Source organism: Mastomys coucha, unplaced genomic scaffold (genome assembly GCF_008632895.1).
Source record: "Mastomys coucha isolate ucsf_1 unplaced genomic scaffold, UCSF_Mcou_1 pScaffold20, whole genome shotgun sequence".
In the NCBI taxonomy this organism is placed as follows: domain Eukaryota; kingdom Metazoa; phylum Chordata; class Mammalia; order Rodentia; family Muridae; genus Mastomys; species Mastomys coucha.
In genome coordinates, this window is record NW_022196903.1 from 48,858,614 (window position 1) to 48,878,388 (window position 19,775).

Sequence of the window (19,775 nt, forward strand, 5' to 3'; positions counted from 1 at the left end):
AGTCCACTGGGTACATTGAACTATGCATCCAAGAGGATGCAGCCCTGGCCACTGAACCCATGAGCATGGCCTGATGGGAAGCTCTATCTCTACCCATCATTCTGGCAAGGACTACACAAGAGGGGCTCCAGGCTTGCCTATATTTTCTTGTAGTTAAAAACATCTGGAAGTGTGGCTGGAGAGATGGTTCAGCAGTTAAGAGCACTGGCTGCTCTTCCACAGGTCCTGGGTTCAATTCCCAGCAACCACATGGTGGCTCACAACCATCTGTAATGGGATCTAATGCCCTCTTCTGGTGTGTCTGAAAAAACAGCAACAGTGTATTCACATAAAATAAACAAATCTTTAACAAAAAAATCTGTGGGGCTTCAGCCCTGCTTCTCAAGATGGTGGGGTCAGTGTACCAGGGAAGCCACACCACTGCCCTGTGAGGTCAGCAGAACAATAAAGCTTCAAGTCCATCAGTCACTCTAGTGAGGACTCTGCACCTGCGGCTTCTGTCTACCATTACCCCAGGGAACAAGGAGCCCATGCACCTGGGAGTCCCTAGTTCTACCCATTGTCCAAGTGAAGAGTGTGTGTCCATGAAGCTCCAGCTCTGCCCTTCATACCAGTGCAGTCAATGCCATTGGCCTAATCTTGTCAGAGTACCCATAAGGCTCTGGTCCCAGTGTTCACAGGATTGCTAGAAGATTCAAGCCCTTCTTTCACCCCTGAGAGGATTATATGTCCATGTGGGTTCAGTGCCACCCATTGCCCTAAAGAAGACTATGCATCTATCAGAATCTAACACTGGGTGTCACTTGGGTGGGATCAGGGTACCCAGGGGGTGCCCCGCAACCCAAGAAAACCCAAAAGTGGAATACTAGAAATAAATGCAGGAAGTCAAATAAATCTGTGGAGAGGCCTTACTAATAGACAGGAGGATGGTCAGAAAACATTAAGACTAAAGACAAGATGGAAATATTGGAACATTTCAACAATAAGGAAGATAAATTAGTAAGAAACTTGTCAAGATATTTGGGAAACTATGAAAAGATCAAATCTAAGAATCATGAGCATAAAAGGAAGTAAAGTATTTTATTCCAAAGGCAAGGAAATCATTTCAGTGAAATGACTGCAAGAATACCCCCGAACTAGGGAAAGAGAAGCCTGCTGGGATATAGGGGGCATTCAAGACACCAGACAGACAAGATCAGAAAAGGGCTGCCCCTCATTACCTTAGAATTAAGCTATTGATTTTACGTAGGAGAAAATGCAAGCATGAGTGGCTGGCAAACTTACTTGGCACACTCTGCTTCTAACATGGCATACCATGCTCCTGAAATCCGAACACTGAGTTCTGAAGTAGCAAGAGTAGCTGGCCATCGGCCTGCAGAGGAGTCTGCACTCTCCTTTAATGTGCTTTTTCTGCAGAGATGCCCGGGTGGTCTGGGCGCTCCCTATCTAATCTGAGGTATTGTGCTTAGCAAGCATGGTCATAGGCTTTCATTATGTAAGTCATGTGATTCGTCATGTGCAATAAGCATACTATGTTCCTTGAACCCTTCTCTGGAGTGGTTCACGTTTACTGACCCATGGGCATTGCTGTCTTGTCAGGGGACACCCCTTTAATGGGGACACATGTAAAACTACAAAAATCTTGAAAGTGGCAAAAGAAACACCAACTCACATGTAAAGGGAGACCTACCAGAATAACAGTTCATCTGTCAACTGAAACTTTAAGAGTCAAGAGAGCTTGAGATGATGTCTTTCAGGTTTTGAAAGAAAATAGCGAGGATTACCCCAGACCTAACAAAGATGCCTGGTTTTTGAAGAAGAAACTTTCCATATAAAAACAGGATTAAAAAATTCATGACCACTAAGCCTACAGAAGGTCCTTGAAGACTGAAGAGAAAGACAAACACATCCATAGGGCTATAAAGAAGAAAAAACATTCTTGAATAACAGTTAAGTATGAAAGGAATAGGAAGACTGGCAAAGACTACTCCCACTCAAATGACAGGAAACAATATGTAGCCTTCAATACCAACTCTAAACAGTGATAGTGTCAATTCCTCCATCAGAAGACAGAGACTAACAAACTGTTGTAAAGGGTAGCAGACTGGATAAAAAGGTCAGTGTCCCAACAGAGACATAGGTACAACTTAGGCACATAAAGGCACTTGCTGACAGCCTGGCAGTCTTGAGTTCAATCCATGGAACCCACATGGTGGAAGGGAAGAACTTCCTCCACAGATTGTCCTCTTACCCATCCACAGAAGCCTGGCATCCCCACCCAGAAAAATTAACTAGTTAATTAAAAAAAAATCAACCTTAGGATTTGTTGTTGCCAAGAAACGGATCTCATCACAAAGGGCAGATGCATCCTTAAGGTGAAAGAGGATGTAAAAAGCTATCCCAAGCAAATGGACCCAGGAAACAAGCCGGTCTTGCTGTTCTAATATCTGACAAAATAGACTTGAAACAAAAACTAGACAGAAGAGATAAATGAGGCCACTTCATGCAGCTTAAGGGGAACACCCATCAAGAGAACACTATAATTCTGAGCATGTATACTGATCACAGGTGCGCCTGATTACATGGAGCAAATGTTACTAACAACACAGATCAACCTCAACACAGTAAATGTGGTCGCTTTTATGACCTACTTTCATCAATAGACAGGACCTGTCATAAGAAAAACAGAAAGTCAGGCTTGGTGGGTGCTGTAATCCCAGTACTATGGAAGCAAAACCATGCAGATCTCTGTTAGTTCAACACCAGCCTGGTCTTCTTAAAAAGATCCAGGCCAGGGTTGGAGAGATGGCTCAGCAGTTAAGAGTACTAACTGCTCTTCCTGAGGTCCTGAGTTCAATTCCAGCAACCATATGGTGGCTCAAAACCATCTGTAATGGGATCTCTTGCCTTCTTCTGGTGTGTCTGAAGAGAGTGACAGAATATCTCACATATATAAAATAAATTTTAAAAAAGATCCAGACCAGTCAGGGTAACATAGTGAGACCCTATCTTATAAAAACAAACAGCCAAATAAAATAAATTAATAAATTAAAATAAACACAGAAACAGCTAAGTTAAATGACACCATGGTTCAAATGGACTTAACAGACCTCTACAAATATTCCAGTGTGGAGCACACATTATTCTCAGCAGCCCATGGATCATTCTCTAATTAGATCATATCACAAACACAAGAGAATTGAAATAACTTCTTGTATTCTCTCTGTTTGCAATGCCGCAAATTGCCAGATCATCAGCAGGGGCAACTACAAAGCATACACAAAATCTCGGAGATGAAATAACACTGCTGAATGAATACTTGAAGAAATCAAGGAGAAAGTCAATACATTCCTAGAAACTGAAAATAACAACACTGCAAACTAAAAATTACAGATTCTTAAGAAGGAAGCTTAGCACTGTAAGTGCTCATGTTAAGAAATCAGAGAAACTGCAGATAAGTAACTTATTTATGTATCCTAGGGAACTGGGAAAACAAGACAAGCCAGGCCTCAAATCAGTAGAAGGAAAGTAATAATAAGATCAGGACAGACATTAAAAATGTGAAAATGGAAAAAAATCAATAAAACAAAGAGTCAATTTTTTTTGAAAAAATAAATAAGATTGACAAAGCCTTAGTCAAGCTAAACAAAAGGGAGAAAAGCCTTGAGTTGATAAAATTAGAGATGAAAGTTGTGAAAGATGCTGATGAAACTCAGAACTCACTAAGACATACCTTAAAAGCATATATTTTATAATTTGGAAAATCTAAAACAAATGGATGAATTTTTAGATGAAATGATGTCCCTAAACCAAACTAAGACAATTTAAAGTGATGTACACCAAGCAGTGAGACCAATATCAAAAACAATTCTTCCTCCTAAAAGTGAGTCACGGCCTAGATGGCTTCATGACTGGACCCATCAGACCTCCAAAACCCAATAGTAATGTTTCCCAAAGAATTCCATGATGTAGAAAAAGAAGGGACACTACCAAAGTCCTCTGACAAAGCCGGCATTTTTGTTATAGACAGCAAAAACAAAACAAAACAAACAAAAAGCCTGAAGATTAATCTCCCTAATGAACATAGCTGGAAAAAAGTCTACAAAATACTTGCAAAACACTTTCAAGAAGATTGTTCATTATGGTCAAGTACGCTTGATTGTTGATTGTTGACATTTCTTATAAATCAACATTAGCAAATCAACAAATGCAACACATCAGCAAATAGACTCAAAGACAGATAGCACAAGGTCATATTGGTAGATCTGCACTTATCAGAAAAGGTTTTGAACAAGGTCCAATATCCTTCCATGACTATGGAAGGATATGTTACTACTGGGTTAGCCCAAGGATTCTGTATCTTACAACAGAGGTATCTGTTCATCCCTGTTTATTGCTGCTCTGTTCATAATGGCAAGGAAATAAGATTTATCAGCAGATGAATCAATGATTATACACAGTGAAGTTTCACTCAGACTCAAAGAATAATTAAGTTATAAAATGCCCAGGAAAGTGGATAGAACTGTAATTTTTCTATTAAGTGAGTTAACACAGGTTCAGAAAGGCAAACACAGTGTTCTTTCTCATTTACGGATCTTAACTTCATGTGTGTGTGTGTGTGTCTGTCTGTCTGTCCGTCTGTCTCCCTGTCTCTGTGTGTATTTGTATATGTCAGCCTGTGTGTGTGTCTCTGTGTGTATCTGTGTGTGTATCTATGTGTGTGTCTGTGTGCCTGTGTGTGTGTGTCTCCCTGTCTCTCTGTGTGTATGTCAGCCTGTGTATGTGTCTCTGTGTGTTTGTGTGTGTATCTGTGTGTGTGTCTGTGTGTGCCTATGTGTGTGTGTTTGTGTGTGTTTGTGTCTGTATGTGTGTATGTCAGTCTGTGTGTGTGTCTGTGTGTGTATGTGTGTATGTGTCTGTGTGTGTCTGTGTGTATCTGTGTGTGTCTGTGTGTGTCTGTGTGTGTGTGTGTATCTGTGTGTGTCTATCTGTGTATGTGTGTGTGTGTATGTGATATAAAAAACTTAGAAAACAACTGAAGGACTACACCTTTGCTCTCCTGAGTTAGGCAATGGCTTCTTAGGTACAACAACAAAGCACCCACAATGAAAGAGCTCAGAGATCAAGGAGAATTCACCCAAACCAGGAACTGTGAGCCTTGATGGACACCATGGAGAAAATGCAAGCAACCCTGAGAGCTGATAAGACTCTAGCATGAACTGTGGAAGTAACACTCACAGCTCAACTAACGACAGACCAATAAGTGGATAAAGCAATCAAGAAAGAAAGTTCTCCAGAGACACAAAAGCAAGCAGAGGACAGAAAAGCAAAAGCAACACCAAGGCTTTCCTTCCATTCCTTCTATTCTGCCCTCAATGACTTTACTGAGACACATAGCAAACATCATTTCTCCACAATTGTTTCATTCTCCTTAAAACTGGCCTCATCAGATTTTAAAGGTAGTTTTACACGTTTTTATTTCTTGGTTTGTTGGGGGCAGTGTGCCCATGTCATTGTGTGTACATGTGTATATGTGTGTGTATGTGTGTGTGTGTGTGTGTGCATCTCTGTTTGTGTGTGTCTGTGTGTATGCCAGAGGAACGTGTGTGTGTGTGTGTATGTGTGTGTGTGTGTGTGTGTGTGTGTGTGTGTATGTGTGTGTGGTATTTGTATGTAGGTCAGAGGACAACTTGCAGAAGTTGATTATCTTTTTCCATTGTGAGTGTCTTAGAGACTAAATTCGGGTAGTCAGGTTTGACTGAGCAATCATTTTTACCTCCTGACTCACCTGACTGTCCGAGCTTCAAGATATTTCATAGTTTCTTACTTTTTTGTAATTCCATTTTGCATACTCAAGTATATTATATACAGTCATGTTATAGTCTAGGTATCATATTCCCTACATATCAAGCTTCTTGACTCTCCACATCTGTTTATTCTATATGGTGACCTGTTTATTTGTGTGTTAAGTGATTTTACTTTTAAGTTATGGACTGTGGTAGTTATTATTTATTGTCAATTTGGCTGTGTTTAGAATCACCCAGGAGACTCATCTCCGGGTATATCTGTGATAAAGAGGTTGAACTAAGAAAGGGAGACCCATCCTGAATTTGGGTGCCACCAGTCCATAAGCTAGGCTCCTGGACTGAATAAAGCAAAAAAGGAAAAAGCCAGATAAGTGCTAGCATTTCTGTCTGTTTTCTGATGCATGCAGATGTGAACAAGGTCCAGCTACTATGGAGACAAGCCACTTCTGACACCAGGCTACTCTTGACATGATGAACACACAATGAGCCTAAAGAAGACAATCTTCCTTTTTGTGAGTTATGTGGTCACGGAGAAAAGAAAACCTACAGAATGCATGAAAGTACATGCTTACTAAGTTTAGCTAGAAAAAAAAAAATCCAAGTGACTAATGTCCCTCTAGGTTTTGGGTTATTTCTGCTGGTTGAGCAGAAACTACCAACATGGGAACAAAGTAGATGCTTCACATCTCCCAGAGCTGGTGTCAGGTCCAAGGTTAGCAACCACACTTCACATGGGCCCAACAGCAGGGCCCCAGCTGCAGGCCTATATCCCTAGGATGCTGAATCCTCAGAATTCAGACTTCCAGTTTTCTGGTGTTGTTTTTGCATGCATTATGACTGTACTTGTAATGGACCCGGGAGTTCCCAGTGCTTATTTTATAGGTGGCTATCCAGTTTTTTCAGAACCATTTATTGAAAATAACCTGCTCCTTTGTCCTGCCATTCACAACTTGTCAAAGAGCATCTGACTGTATTCACACTGGTCTACTTCTGAGTTCTATTCTGTCCTATAGATCTATTGTCTAGTCTATTGCCCATTCTACAGGAAGTCTTTGTAAGTCCTACAACATCTTCCATCTTTGATATTGTATTGGCTGTTATGAATCTTTTGACTTTTCATATAAACTTTGGAATTAACTCATCTACACGTTCAGCTGACAGACTTTGACTGGGGAGAAATTGAAACTATGGCTCACTGTGAGAAGTGCTAGGGTTTTGGTAATGCTAACGTGGCCTATGCATGAACAGGCACATTTCTCTATTCTGTGTTATTTATATTTTTCACCAGTTTTGTGATTTCACATTTCACTAGATCTATACCTAAGTTTCATAACTACACATAAATTTCTCATTATGTGTGTTTCTTGACATAAATAGTACTATTTTGATTTCAAATCGTTTATTTATTGCTGAGAATTAAATGTAATCAATTCCTGTGTATTTATCACATATCCTACAACTTGGTTACAGTTATCCAAGGAGGTCCATTTTGTTTTGCTTTTATTTGTTTTTAAGCTGATTCATTTGGATTTGCTACATAGACTATGATATTTATTATCTGGCTCTTTTTTCATCTTTTATCTTTTGTTGTTGTTGTTGTTGTTGTTGTTTGGTTAGGTTTGTTTTGGTTTTTTTGTGTGTTTGGAGACAAGGTCTCTCTATATAGCCCGGGTTGGCACAGATATCTAGACCAGACTGGCCTCAAACTCACAGAGATCTACCTGCTTCTGTCTCCCAAGTGCTTGAATTAAAGGCATGCCCTCTATGCCCTTTTCCATTTCCTTTCATAGAGCTGAATTTTCCACAGAATGTTTTGTTTTCTTCCTCTTTAAAAATCTTATTAAAAGTTTCTTGTGATACAGATCAACTGACAGCAAATTCCTTTCCTTCTTTCTGTTGTCTAAGAAAGCCTTGTATATTCGATATCTACTTTGTTTATTTGTTTTGCGTGTATCCTGTCTGATGTTCTCTGAGTGGTTTACATACAGCATCAATTTGCATAAATTTCCTGTCCTTAACTGCTTACAATGTTGCTTCTGTTGCTTTTTAAACGTTCTCCCTGTGGTCATGTCACTGCATGAAAGTCACTCCTTTCTTTCTCTTGTCACTTGGAAGCTGTTCTGCGGAGTAGGAGCTCTTTTGTTCTGTTTCGTGTGTTGGTTTGTGCAGTTTCTGGTGCCAGGTCTAAAACTTACTCATTCTCTCCTTCCTCAGCAGTACCCAGTCCGCTAATGAACCTGCCAAAACCATTCTTAATGTCCGTTATAGCATTTTGATTACACACTCTGCTTTTACTCTTAGAATTTGCACATCTCCACATCTACTATCTACCTGCTCGTACATTCTGTTGTTTTCTAGGAAAGTGCTGATCAAGTAGCTTCTGTTTTGTTTAAAAATTCCTCATCTGGAATGTTGCCATTCTTGTCATGTCTCGTTCTGTGTCTAAGGAGCATTCAGTGTCTTCTAACTGTACTGGCAAGGTCTTGTTGAAAGGTTGGCACTGTGAACTTGGGAGTAAGAACTACAAGAGGCAGGTCAAGATAAGCAGCTGAAAGACTTGAAATGGAAGCGCTTCACAGTCACTACCTCTTGGGAGCCTGTGCTCACAGACTGTGAACTTCTCAGAACTGTAGACCCCGGCCATTCGCTGGTGGAACAACATGTCTAGAGGGAGCTGCAGATGAACAGAGAGAGCTCCAGACTTAAGACGGTTCAATTTAGCCTTTTTCAACTTTCCGACGGTGGTGGAACTCTTCATCCATGCTTGACCCTTTCCCAGGTCAGTCGCACACACTTGCAGTGCTATAGTGACAACAGGCTACAGCTTTCATCCATCCATGCAGATCATGAGGCCACAGCCACCCAAAAGGACTGCAGGACCCATGGTTTTGGGTTATTGTATTTTGTTGCCCGTGTCCATTGAAAAAATAAAATGCACGAATTGGTCAACATTTAGTTAGAGTAGTGTCATGTAAGATGACTTCCCAGCCGCAGACTAATGAGACTAGATCGAGAATGTTGAAGGTAGCCTGGGCTGAGCACTAAAATCTGTTAGGTTGTATTAAATGCATCTTCAACTAACACTATATCTGACCTACCATGCTCCTTTTGGATGGGGGGGGTGGCATGCAACCGCACCTTATGTAAAGTAGAAGCACCAGCAGGCTATGATCAAACTCCAGTAGGTTTGGTGCTGGGAAAGTAGTTGATCTCTTTCCTGGGCAAATCTTGTTAAGATCACAGTACTTGGGTAGGGTTTACAATGTTTCCCTGCCCTCCTTCTTACTGTTATAAATGCCAGGGAGATCCCCCCAATGGTTTCTTGAGAACCTAGATGAACAACTGTCCAGCTTGATTGGGTTCCCAGTGCTCTGACTTCTACACTCCCTGGACTAGCCTCCAGCCACATGCCAATTACAGTTCCATTTCCTCCTGGGGCCCTGTTTCTATAGAGGTCCCCCCTCCTTCCGAAGTTGTGTTCCAGACAGGAAGAGATGCTTCTCTTTGTTTGCCTCCAATATGGAGTACTGTGGCTTGCTCTGTGACCTCACTGATGATTTTGAGAAAAGCTTTCTCCCTATACGGATGGTATGGTGACTTCTAAACTCCCCAAGTTCTAGACAAGAAAATGGAAATCTGTGAGACCTTTTCTGCTTTTATAATTTTGGGGGTTTCAGGTATAAGCCTGTGTGTGTGTGAGAAAGAGGGGGTGAGAAGGAGGAAGAAAGGGAGGGAGAGAGGAGGAAGAAGAAGAGGAGGAGGAGGAGGTGGGGGAAAGAGCAGAAGCATGTGCAACGTGCTCGTGGAGGTCAGTAAATAACCTCAGGAGTTAGCCCTTGGCTTCCATATTTCTGAGTCAGGGGCTCTTTGTGGCCAGCTGCATACTCTAGGCTAGTCGATACACATGATTCTGGGACTCCTGTCTCTAAATCCCATCTTGCCATAAGAAGGTGGGGAGTGCATGAAAGTGTTTTCAGAAGATGTGTGTATATTCCAGGTCCTCACACCTACCCATGGGTGACAGATCTTTACCCACTGAGCCATCTCTCCAGTCATCTCACATCACTGCTTCACTTTTATGAATAGCTGGCTCTTAGATACTTTGGGTAAAAGTTCTTGGTATTAGGTTATGGTTATGAACATTTCTATCCACCAGGGACTGTTTTTAAATATAATCTCTCTAAAACCTCACAGAGCTGGGGAGTGGTGGTGCATGCCTTTAATTCCAGCACTTGGGAGGCAGAGGCAGGCAGATTTCTGAGTTCGAGGCCAGCCTGGTCTACAGAGTGAATTCCAGGACATCCAGGGCTACACAGAGAAACCCTGTCTCGAAAAAATCAAAAAACAAACAAACAAACAAAAGAGCCCTCAGGGAAGCAGACCCTTTCCCCTCCCATTGTATAATAAGGAAACTGAATCTCCAGGAGTTAAATAGTCACTCCAGAGGAACAGCTGCGAGCTCAAGTTCACTGTTTTACCTGACCCTTGAGTGTGTGCTCTAGGCCACCATGGTCTTTTATTACACAACCCCTAAAAATCCTGAGAAGATTCTAATCTGACTTAATCTTGAAGAAATTCAGGTCATCTACCAGGTTACTCTAACTATACATATCTCAGTTTACCATTCCACCACCCAAAATCTCAGGGTCTGCATTGCCCACAAGCCTTCGCATTTGATGTTCACATACAAACACACAGAAACGCTATCACAGACACTCCCGAAGGCCTTCTTCATTCTATCAGAGGTACTGCACACTGGCTCAAATGGAGAGAGTATTGGCGAAAGACTCCTGTGCTCTTATGAATAGAAACAGATTTACTACTTTCTATGACAAATTAGAGCTGAGTCTTACATAAATATAACTTTAAGGGTAATAATGTCTTAAGCCAATCTACGTTGTTCTGATTCTGTGTTATACACATTGAGGTTCGCCATCAGTAGCGGACAAGCCAAGAGTAATCACTGCCAGGAGGGTTCTACCAGCTGTCTGCATGAATGCCTGCTCTGTTCCACACTCTCCCTGTTCGGCCAGCATTCAGACTGACTGGACAGTTTGTTCTTTCTTTATTGCAACATGCATTATCTACCATGCTAAACAATTTCCTTTTGCTGGAGATTGATATAAAATTGAAACATACAGAAAATATCTATATTTCATTGGAGTTTAAATTTGAGAGTGCCAAAGTCTTTATATTTCTGTCCTTTCCCCAAAATACATATGTTGGTACCTACTCCCCAATGTGGAGACTTGGAAAGTAACTGAATCATGAAGGTGATGCTCTTACAAATGAGAGTAAAATTATAAAGCAAGGGTTCTCAACCTGTTGGTCACGACCTTTTGGAGGGTTTGAAGGACCCTTTCACAGGGGTCGTATATCAGTTATCCTACAATTACAATTCATAAAAGTAGCAAAATTATAGTTACAAAGTAGTGATGAAAATAATTTTATGCTTGGGGGCTACCACAATGTGAGGAACTATATTAAAGTGTCACAGAGCCAGGCAGTGGTGGCACATACCTTTAATTCCAGCACTTGGGAGGCAGAGGCAGGCAGATTTCTGAGTTCGAGGCCAGCCTGGTCTACAGAGTGAGTTCCAGGACAGGGACAGCCAGGGCTATACAGAGAAACCCTGTCTTGAAAAACCAAAATAATAATAATAATAATAATAATAATAATAATAATAATAATAATAACAGAATTAGGAAGGTTGAGAACCACTGCTATAAACGATTTCTAGCCTCTTCCGCCAAGGAGGACCCTGCACAAAGGCAATAGGACGCTGGCTCCCAACACAGAACTCCCCCCAGACAGCAGTGTCTGGTGCTGTGAGCAGTAAGCTTTTGTAGAATGAAAATTACCCACTTGAGTAGTTTGTCATAGCAGCTGGGAACACTGAGACAGCTGATTTGGGATATAAATGCAACAGATAGAGATGCTGAGATATCCAGATGGGCCCTAGTCAGTGTGTTTCCCTTTAGCATCCAGTGATCAGCTCAAAGCCATGGCTCATCATTGGGAACATTATATCACCAGGAATGTTGGATGCTCTACCCTAGCCTCAAATGCTTTAGAAAGGACTCACTTTTCAGGGTGTGTGTGGGTGTGTGTGTGTGTGTGTGTGTGTCTGTGTGTGTGTGCATACACATCCCAGAGCCCAAATCAAGATCCACTTTGGACTTTGTCATGATGTCTAACTTTTTATTGTCTTAAAGAACGAGTGCTAAGTACTTTTTGGTTTAGTAAATTGAGGATGATAAATACCTAGTTTGTTATATGACAGATTTCCTTGGTATATCTTTGACATAGCTAAGATTTCTTTTATTTATTCACTGGACATAGACATGTGCTTTTGGTTTACACCAACATCAAGTACCCAGGATGGCAGCAATGTGTCCTAAGGATCACCAAAGGAGAATGCACCCAGAGAGGAGGCTAGGCTAAGAGCAGACAAGTACCATATTCTCTCGGCAGAGCCCAAAGCGAGGATGAGTGAAATCCTGGCCTGATGTAGTGAGGTTCCTTCTGCCCTAGACTGTAGGGTCTCCTCATATTCTACAGGCTAGTAGATTTTACACAGGCATTAAACCCTGTGTACTAGAAGCAGAAAAGTGAGCTTTCCATGGGAATACACTAAAACACAAGCTGGTAAGGATGTGTTTGCTCAGAAGCTTCCGGTACTAGAGTGCACACTGTACACTGAGAATTCCCGGGGCCATTCCAGCATAGACATCATACAAGTTTATGTTCCTCATGTTAGAAAGAAACAGTAAAGGCTTGTAGATCTACTGAAGCAGTATGGTGACAACTTACGAGAGGTGAAAATTGAATAAATGCGTTGAAGATGGGACTTTCTTGTCTAAACCATACGAGGTGCCTTACAGAGCAGTGGGTGTTGGGCTTTTGTGCATTTCAGATGCTACTCTTGCCTCAGTGGGCATAATCCTTCATCACTTCTGCACTCATCTTCCAGGGTTGCCCCACCCATGGACCATCCCTAGGGCCAGAGATGGGTGAAAAGAGCAGTACTAGGAAAGGAGCAATACACAGGGGAGTTTTTGCCAGATCACCTGCTCTGAGTATCCTCCCTGATAATGGGGACTAAGGGACAGCTCACTGAGACACTTCCACTTGGGCTTCCTATAGTCAACTAGCTGGAACATGTCAACCCTAAATATAGCGCCTATTCACAATTCCTTGCTCTGTTCAGTCATTGATCGCTCCAACACAACAGCCCAACAGGGGTGGGCTTGTGGCAGATCTGAGCAGGATAATCCCCGATCAAAGCCAATGAGAGCAATTCCTAAGCAGATGCACTCTTGGATTAACTATGATGAGGCTGACATTCACATCCTAGAGTAAACAACAGGGGCAATTGATTGTTATGTAAGGCTAGACATCTTCTTGGCTTTATTTCCTCTAACTAGATAAGTATAAGAGCTTTACTCAGGGAATTTAATTTTAAGAAACTATTAAAAAGACAAGTCAGAGAAGTAAAATAAGGAAGGCTATTTCTATTTTATAAATAGAATAGGTGATGTCTTTTGAAAGGAGGAAGTAAAATAGGAAATCAAAGGAATTCCCCTCTTCTCCCAGTACCCCAGGAGTTTGGGGTGGATCCCTGCCCTCCACGGCCCCCTGCTTACCTTGTAGTAATTCATGATCTCAGTTAGCCAGGGTTTCACTGACTTCACTGTGTCCTCTTGCAGGTACTTCTCAACCTCAGTGCCATCACTGAAGTTCTGGTTTCCCACATGGATGGCTTGTCTCACTTGTGGGAGCGACAAGAATTTTGTAAAGTAACTTTGGTCTTCGGGTTCCTAGCAGAAGGCACATCACAGGGTGTCATTGAGAAAGATGCCAGGCACGACCCACTGGGAAAGCTGAGGCTCCCTCACAACGCAGTAAACAGGGCAAGACTAAACCGTTAACTTTTCCTCATGCTTGACATGTTAATGGAATGTCCCAGGTCAGGTAAGAGGGACCCTCTCATAGGCCAAACACACAGAATCACCTTCATTTGCAGTCAGTTTCCAATTTGCCAAAGAATGGATTTTTTTTCTCAGACACTAATCTTTTGCAGTCCTGCCTTCTAATTAGCCAGCTCATTGGAGAGAGTGTTGGAGAAAGGAGGTAAGATCATGTAAGGTAATCGCTCCATGACCTTGGCTCTAAAGAAGAAGGTTAAATGGCTTTTAAGGGACCAGGAGTGGCATCGTGGTTTAAAGCCATTGTCTCTACTTGCCGTTTTCTGCTGTTTACTAATATCTCTCTGTCTCACCCCACACCCAATCAACTGTTTATAATTTAGGGGGGAAATCACATGTCTAAAACTGATACTTAAGACATTTTTAAAAAGTTACCCACAACCCTTATTATAAAGCAAAAACAAAAACAAACAAACAAAAATACTCCTTAAAAGTGTCTGTAATAATCATGAAACTTCAAAAAAAAAAAAAAGGAATAAGTATTTATCTCTTAAAAATCCTCCCTGTTAGAAAAATACTGTTTAGGATTTTTATTCAACATTCTGTGCTTCATCAACATTTTTTTTTTTTGGCTGTGAATACATTACTTTCTACAGAAAAACATTGTAATCACAAATTCTGTTTCTCCATTTCCTGCCATGTTCTGCTATTGGTAGAATATAAATCCAAAACCACAGGGCTGGGAATCCCACCAAAACTGACTTCATATTTTACTTACAAATAGCTCATAAATAAATCAATTTAAAAACTGAATGTATTGTGCTGTTCAGTAGACAAAGAGTCCGCACATCCAAACTGCCAAGCTGGCTCCCTCTGTCTCTTATTCACTTAATTCTACACAAAAGATGTCAACTCTGGCCTACTTTTACGAAAGGAACTACTTGAATACTTAAAAAAGTATTCCAGAGGGCTTGAAGTGAGGGCTGCCCTGAAGGCTCCAAACACCTCAAGTTAGAAGTAAGACAAGGCAAATATTTTCAGGAAGGCTAGGTAGTGCTGATTACCTAAGCCATCTTAAGTGCAGAACAAAGAATGTGGATGTTTTCAAGAGACTCATAGATTGAAGCCTAGACCCAGAACCCAGGGCTGGATCCTTCACAGAACTCCTTACCAGACAAGTTCTAGTAGGGATACTGGGTTAATCAGACACCATTCTGAGCTGTCTAGAATATCACATAATATGGATGTCGACATAACAAGTCCAGTAAGAAACAACCCCTAAAAGTCAGGAGATGAAATTATCCAACAAATGTCGGGCATGGTCATCTAGTTTAAAATGAGCTATATTTTTTCAATCAGGGGCAGTTTGGTTTTGCTAAAGTTTTAAGCACACATTACTACATTCTTTAAATTGTGGCCATTACCGTGCACTGTAAAATGTTATAATAATTGGTACATCCTGTCGCATTCTGGAAGAAAGATGAACCAGTTGTTAAATCTCCATCCAGCAGCTTATTCAGGATCTAGGTCAGAGAGGGAGAAAGAGAAAGAGAATGTCAGGGAGTGGTAACATGCACAACCATCGTTATATCATACAGTCAGGATATTTTTCATTCTTTTTAATGATGTATGTATCTATACGTGTGTTCTTACGTGTGCACATATGCATTCACATGTATGATAGACATATGCATGTGTGTGTGCATATATGTGTACGTGCACACATATGGAGACCAGTGACAATCTATCATTCCTCAAGCACTGTCCATTGCTTTATTTGAAACAGGTTCTCTCACCCACCCAGTACTCGCCAGGCAGGATAGATGGGGCACCTCAGCACAAGTCCACACCACCATGCCCAAGCTCTTGCTTTCACTATTGTGAGGATTATGAGGCTCTAATTCAGGTCTTTGAGATTGCACAACAAACACTCCACCAACCGAGCTGCCTCTCCAGCCCTTATATTTTAAAATCTTTCTCATTTTACTTTCTGAACATTTGTAGCAGGCAAATGCCATCCCACATAGAATATATCCCATATATTCTAGGGAAACAAATAAGCATGGTGAAGCAGATTATGTCAGGTGTTAGAGTGGTATGTGCATTAGGGAACAGTAAAGAGAACAGGAATGGGAGGTGTTACAGGTGTGCATGCCTACGTGTAGGGGACACTGAAAAAAGAAGTTTCACTTAGAAGATGACATTCAAATTATGACCCATTGGCTGGAAGAAAGTCAAGAATGTAGTCAATCAGAGAGAGAATATTGCGGGCAGAAGATAATAAAACCAGATGCTTCAACTTCTGAGTTTGCCTGTTGAGCGAGGTTCCTTTCACATGGGCCCTGGTCACACTCACCCACAGTGTGAGCAGAGAGGGTGTGGGTTGTGGGCTGAGAGTCAAGGAGCTGGTGGAGTTCAAGGTCTTGGAGCCGTTGGAGGGTATCCATGGGCTCCAGGTTCACTTACCAGCAGGGAGGAGTGGTCACCATGGCTGCTTGTTTTTCTCCAGCTGTATGCTACCAGCACGAAGGTGACAAAGCAGCAGCAGCAACCATGGCTGAGCTTATCCAGAGATGCTGAAGGAGTTATCTGTGAGCTGAGCAGCTTGGATGTGTGACCCTGGGTTTAGGTTGGATAATCAGAGAAATGAAGTCATGGGGCTTAGGGTTCATGAAGAGATGGTGGCTCAATGGTCTGAAAAGTACCAGAGCTGCACAATTAATTGCACAGTTGGTTCATTAACACAAGTGGGCTGACAGGAGAGGATGGGGTGACTGAATAAAGGTGTTCCAGCTTCAGATTGCCGGCGATGGTTCTGGAAAGATTCTGTCTGGTTGTTTATTCATTTGGTTTGTTTTGTTGTTTGTTTGTTTGTTTTTAGTTTAGTTTTGATGAAAACAAAATGGCAGGAAAATGCAGAGGCTAAAGGACAGAGGAGTTGAGTATTAAAACATCAGCCACAAAGTCACCAGGAATTTTGATGGGAGTGATGGAGCATGTGGAGAGAGACCCATAGTATAGACAACTGCCCTAAACAGTGATTGGTGATGCTCTCTGAGGCTATGAAATGCAAAGCTCAAGGCTTTAGGAGGAAGAAGAAAAGTGCCCTGGAAGCAGGCCTGGGTTAAGGCTGGAAGATGAAGAAAGAAGGGGGTGGTGGATGGGGGAGGGTGTTTTTTTTCTTTCTGATGCTGCTGATGTATTTGAAGAGGACCCTCTGAAAGGATTGCACAACATGAATTCAACACATTCTAAAAAAAAAAATCCATCAAGAATGGGTTTAGTTTATTAGAAGATAAAGTGCCATCATCCTAACGTTTGATGAGGAAACAGATTCTCAGAAGTGCAGTAACTTGGCCAGGGTGTGCATTGATAATGGCTCTAGCTCCTCCATGACCTCAGCCTTTACTCTCAACCATGCACCTGCTGCTGAACTAGCAGCTGGACTGCAGTGCCTCCCTGACCTCAGTACCTCTGGTTGTGCAATGTCCTTGTGAAGAGACTTGAGGATTGCGAAGGATAAGGAACCATCCGAAGTCGGCTAGGTATGCTGTGAATTCTGCTCTGGGCGTCATCTGGAGAAATGTCCCCACTTCATCTTCACACTACAGAGATACCTACTTGTTTAATAAACCTATGCGTTCATTGCCCTGATCAGGTGCCTTTCTTTAATTTGTCCGCTCTAGGCTAGAAGTTGTCCTGAATGCACACATCTCTGGTGGAGTCAGTTTGCTGGGGTGAGGGGATTACTTGCCACACAAGCGTGAGAACCCACATTCAATCCTCAGGACTTGTGCAAAAACCTCTTGGGTTGGGCTGCTCACCAGTAATCTCAGAGCTTTGGAGATAGATCACTGGGTTTTCTGATTAGCTTCTGTAGCACTTCTCTAGGAGGGTCCCAGGCAAGTGAGAGACTCTGCTTCACAAAGCAAAATGGTGGGAACATCTGTGAGGAGGCCTGACATCAACCTCTGGCCTCCAAATACACAGGCTTAAACACACATTTTTGATAGTGTGTGTGCACAGGCACACATGTACACACATCACACACACACACACACACACACACACTAATTTTTAATTTAAAAAACCAGTAGATTGTTTTCAATGAGAAACAAAACATTTGCTGTCTGACAAATAATGGGGCTAGATTATTCCAGACTTTTGAAATCTACTTCATAATCAAAACATGTTTCACAGAGAATTTTCTGTGATTTAGATAGAGCATTGTTAGGAAGAAAATAGAAGGAACAAGAGACCAGCCACTTCACTCTGGGAGAATTATAGGAATGCCTCCGGATTGTTATAGAATCCCCAAGAACTACTGCATGAGAGGAAAACACTGGGCATGTAGTCAGGAGGACCCATTCCACAATCTCCATGCCACCTTTTATAGCTCATGACTCTCCTCTGGGCCCAGCATCCCCATCAGTGCATGCATATGGATGGCTTTGCCTGTTTCCAGTGTTACCAACAGATGCTACTACTCTTTTACTGACTGACTCATTTTTAAAAATCAGAACACTGAGTCTCAGAGAGCTGCTCAGCCGTTAATATGGCTTGCCTTTCTTGCAGAGGACCCAGGTTTGGTTGCTAGCACGTACATGATAGCTAACAACCAAGTGTAAATCCAGTTCCAGGAGATCTGATATCTTGTTCTGGCCTCTAGGGGCCCTAGATATGCATGTTATACACATATGTACATGAAAGCAGACACTCATACACATAAAATAAATAATTTTGTTAAATAAAAGAATTAGAACATCAAACAGGCTGAGTCTATTGGACTTGAGATTTTGACATTTGTGTCCTCTTGAATTTCAGGATGTCTTAGCATCCTTAGCTAACCTACTAAGCACTGCTTTGTCAATTTCCTTTGAAAACTCAGAAACTTTAATCCATCACTCAAGATCTTGGATCAGTGATTGGAGAGACATCCCATTCCTTCAAGGATTGGTAGGTGAGGTGTTTTAATTTTAATTTTCTACTGAATTTGGTTTGGGAGAGACTCCTGGGCCATACTCAGTGTCTCTAACTATACAAAATACTCATACTTTTCAATAGTTTTCCCTTCCCAGCTATGAGTACCACAGCTGTCATATCACGTGCCTCAGACATAATTTTGCTTCCTTCCTTCTTCAGGCCTCTCTGCTGGTCTTGTTTCAGACACTGCTTAACAATCTCTGTGTGCTTCTTCAAAACCATAGTGAATGTTTCTCTCTTGCAAATTAGTCTCACATCACATAAAATTTCTCAACTCTCAAGGGCTCCTCTTTCCTGCATCTCTACCACAGCAAGTAGCCTAAAGCCTAAAACTTATCCAAAAGATGCTCTTATTGCCAGGGAAAGCTTGGTCTTACATGCTCCTGAGACAACCCTGCTTCCTTCTTGTTTATAGCTGCACAAGGCATCCTGACTCCACATTTTGCAGCCACATCTGGTGCCCTGACCCAGAAAGTCTGTTGGACTTGAGATTTTGACATTTGTGTCCTCTTGAATTTCAGGATGTCTTAGCATCCTTAGCTAACCTACTAAGCATCCTGCCTAGGGATGGGACTTCCCTTTCTCAACTCATCTGCACAGTTTGCTGCTATCAGACTTCAATGCAAACCATGCCACCTCAACAGGGGATCTCAGTAGTGTCGTGGTACTCTGCTTGTAAAATGAGCTTCACTTCAAATTACTTCTTTTCTCCCAAGTCTATATGTCTCCTGTTTTGATCATAGTTGGCGTATCTGATGCTTCTGAAAGACTATTAACATCAGGCCTTGGTCCAAACAGTCACAATGGCTTTAGGCATATAAAGCACTTGAAAGAGCAAGCAGATTGAGGTCTTCAGAGTTCATCCCTCGATTAGTTTACCTGTGTGTCAGACAAGATGGTTCTACAGTTGCATAGCAAAAGTACTGAAGGAGGGGGGTTTGCTTTGCCTTTGCGTTGGCTAAAACATACAAGTTCCTATATCTCAGTACTTAGTGTAACGTTATACCATAAGTAAACCAAATCCAAAGGGTAAAAGTCGGTAAAGGCTCAAATCATA

The 19,775-nt window shown here is 41.8% G+C and overlaps 1 protein-coding gene across 10 annotated transcripts in view; it reads right to left on the bottom strand.

The window, feature by feature from the left end:
* Cpvl (carboxypeptidase vitellogenic like) overlaps positions 1-19,775 on the bottom strand; it is a 254,363-nt gene that overhangs the window by 172,795 nt on the left and 61,793 nt on the right. For all 10 annotated transcript variants that reach the window (XM_031381953.1, XM_031381948.1, XM_031381951.1 and 7 more), the window contains 2 exons: positions 15,160-15,258; positions 13,454-13,627 (listed from right to left, as the gene is read on the bottom strand). In XM_031381953.1, the coding sequence (XP_031237813.1) occupies positions 13,454-13,627; positions 15,160-15,258 (273 nt within the window). The remainder of the gene's footprint in view (positions 1-13,453; positions 13,628-15,159; positions 15,259-19,775) is intronic.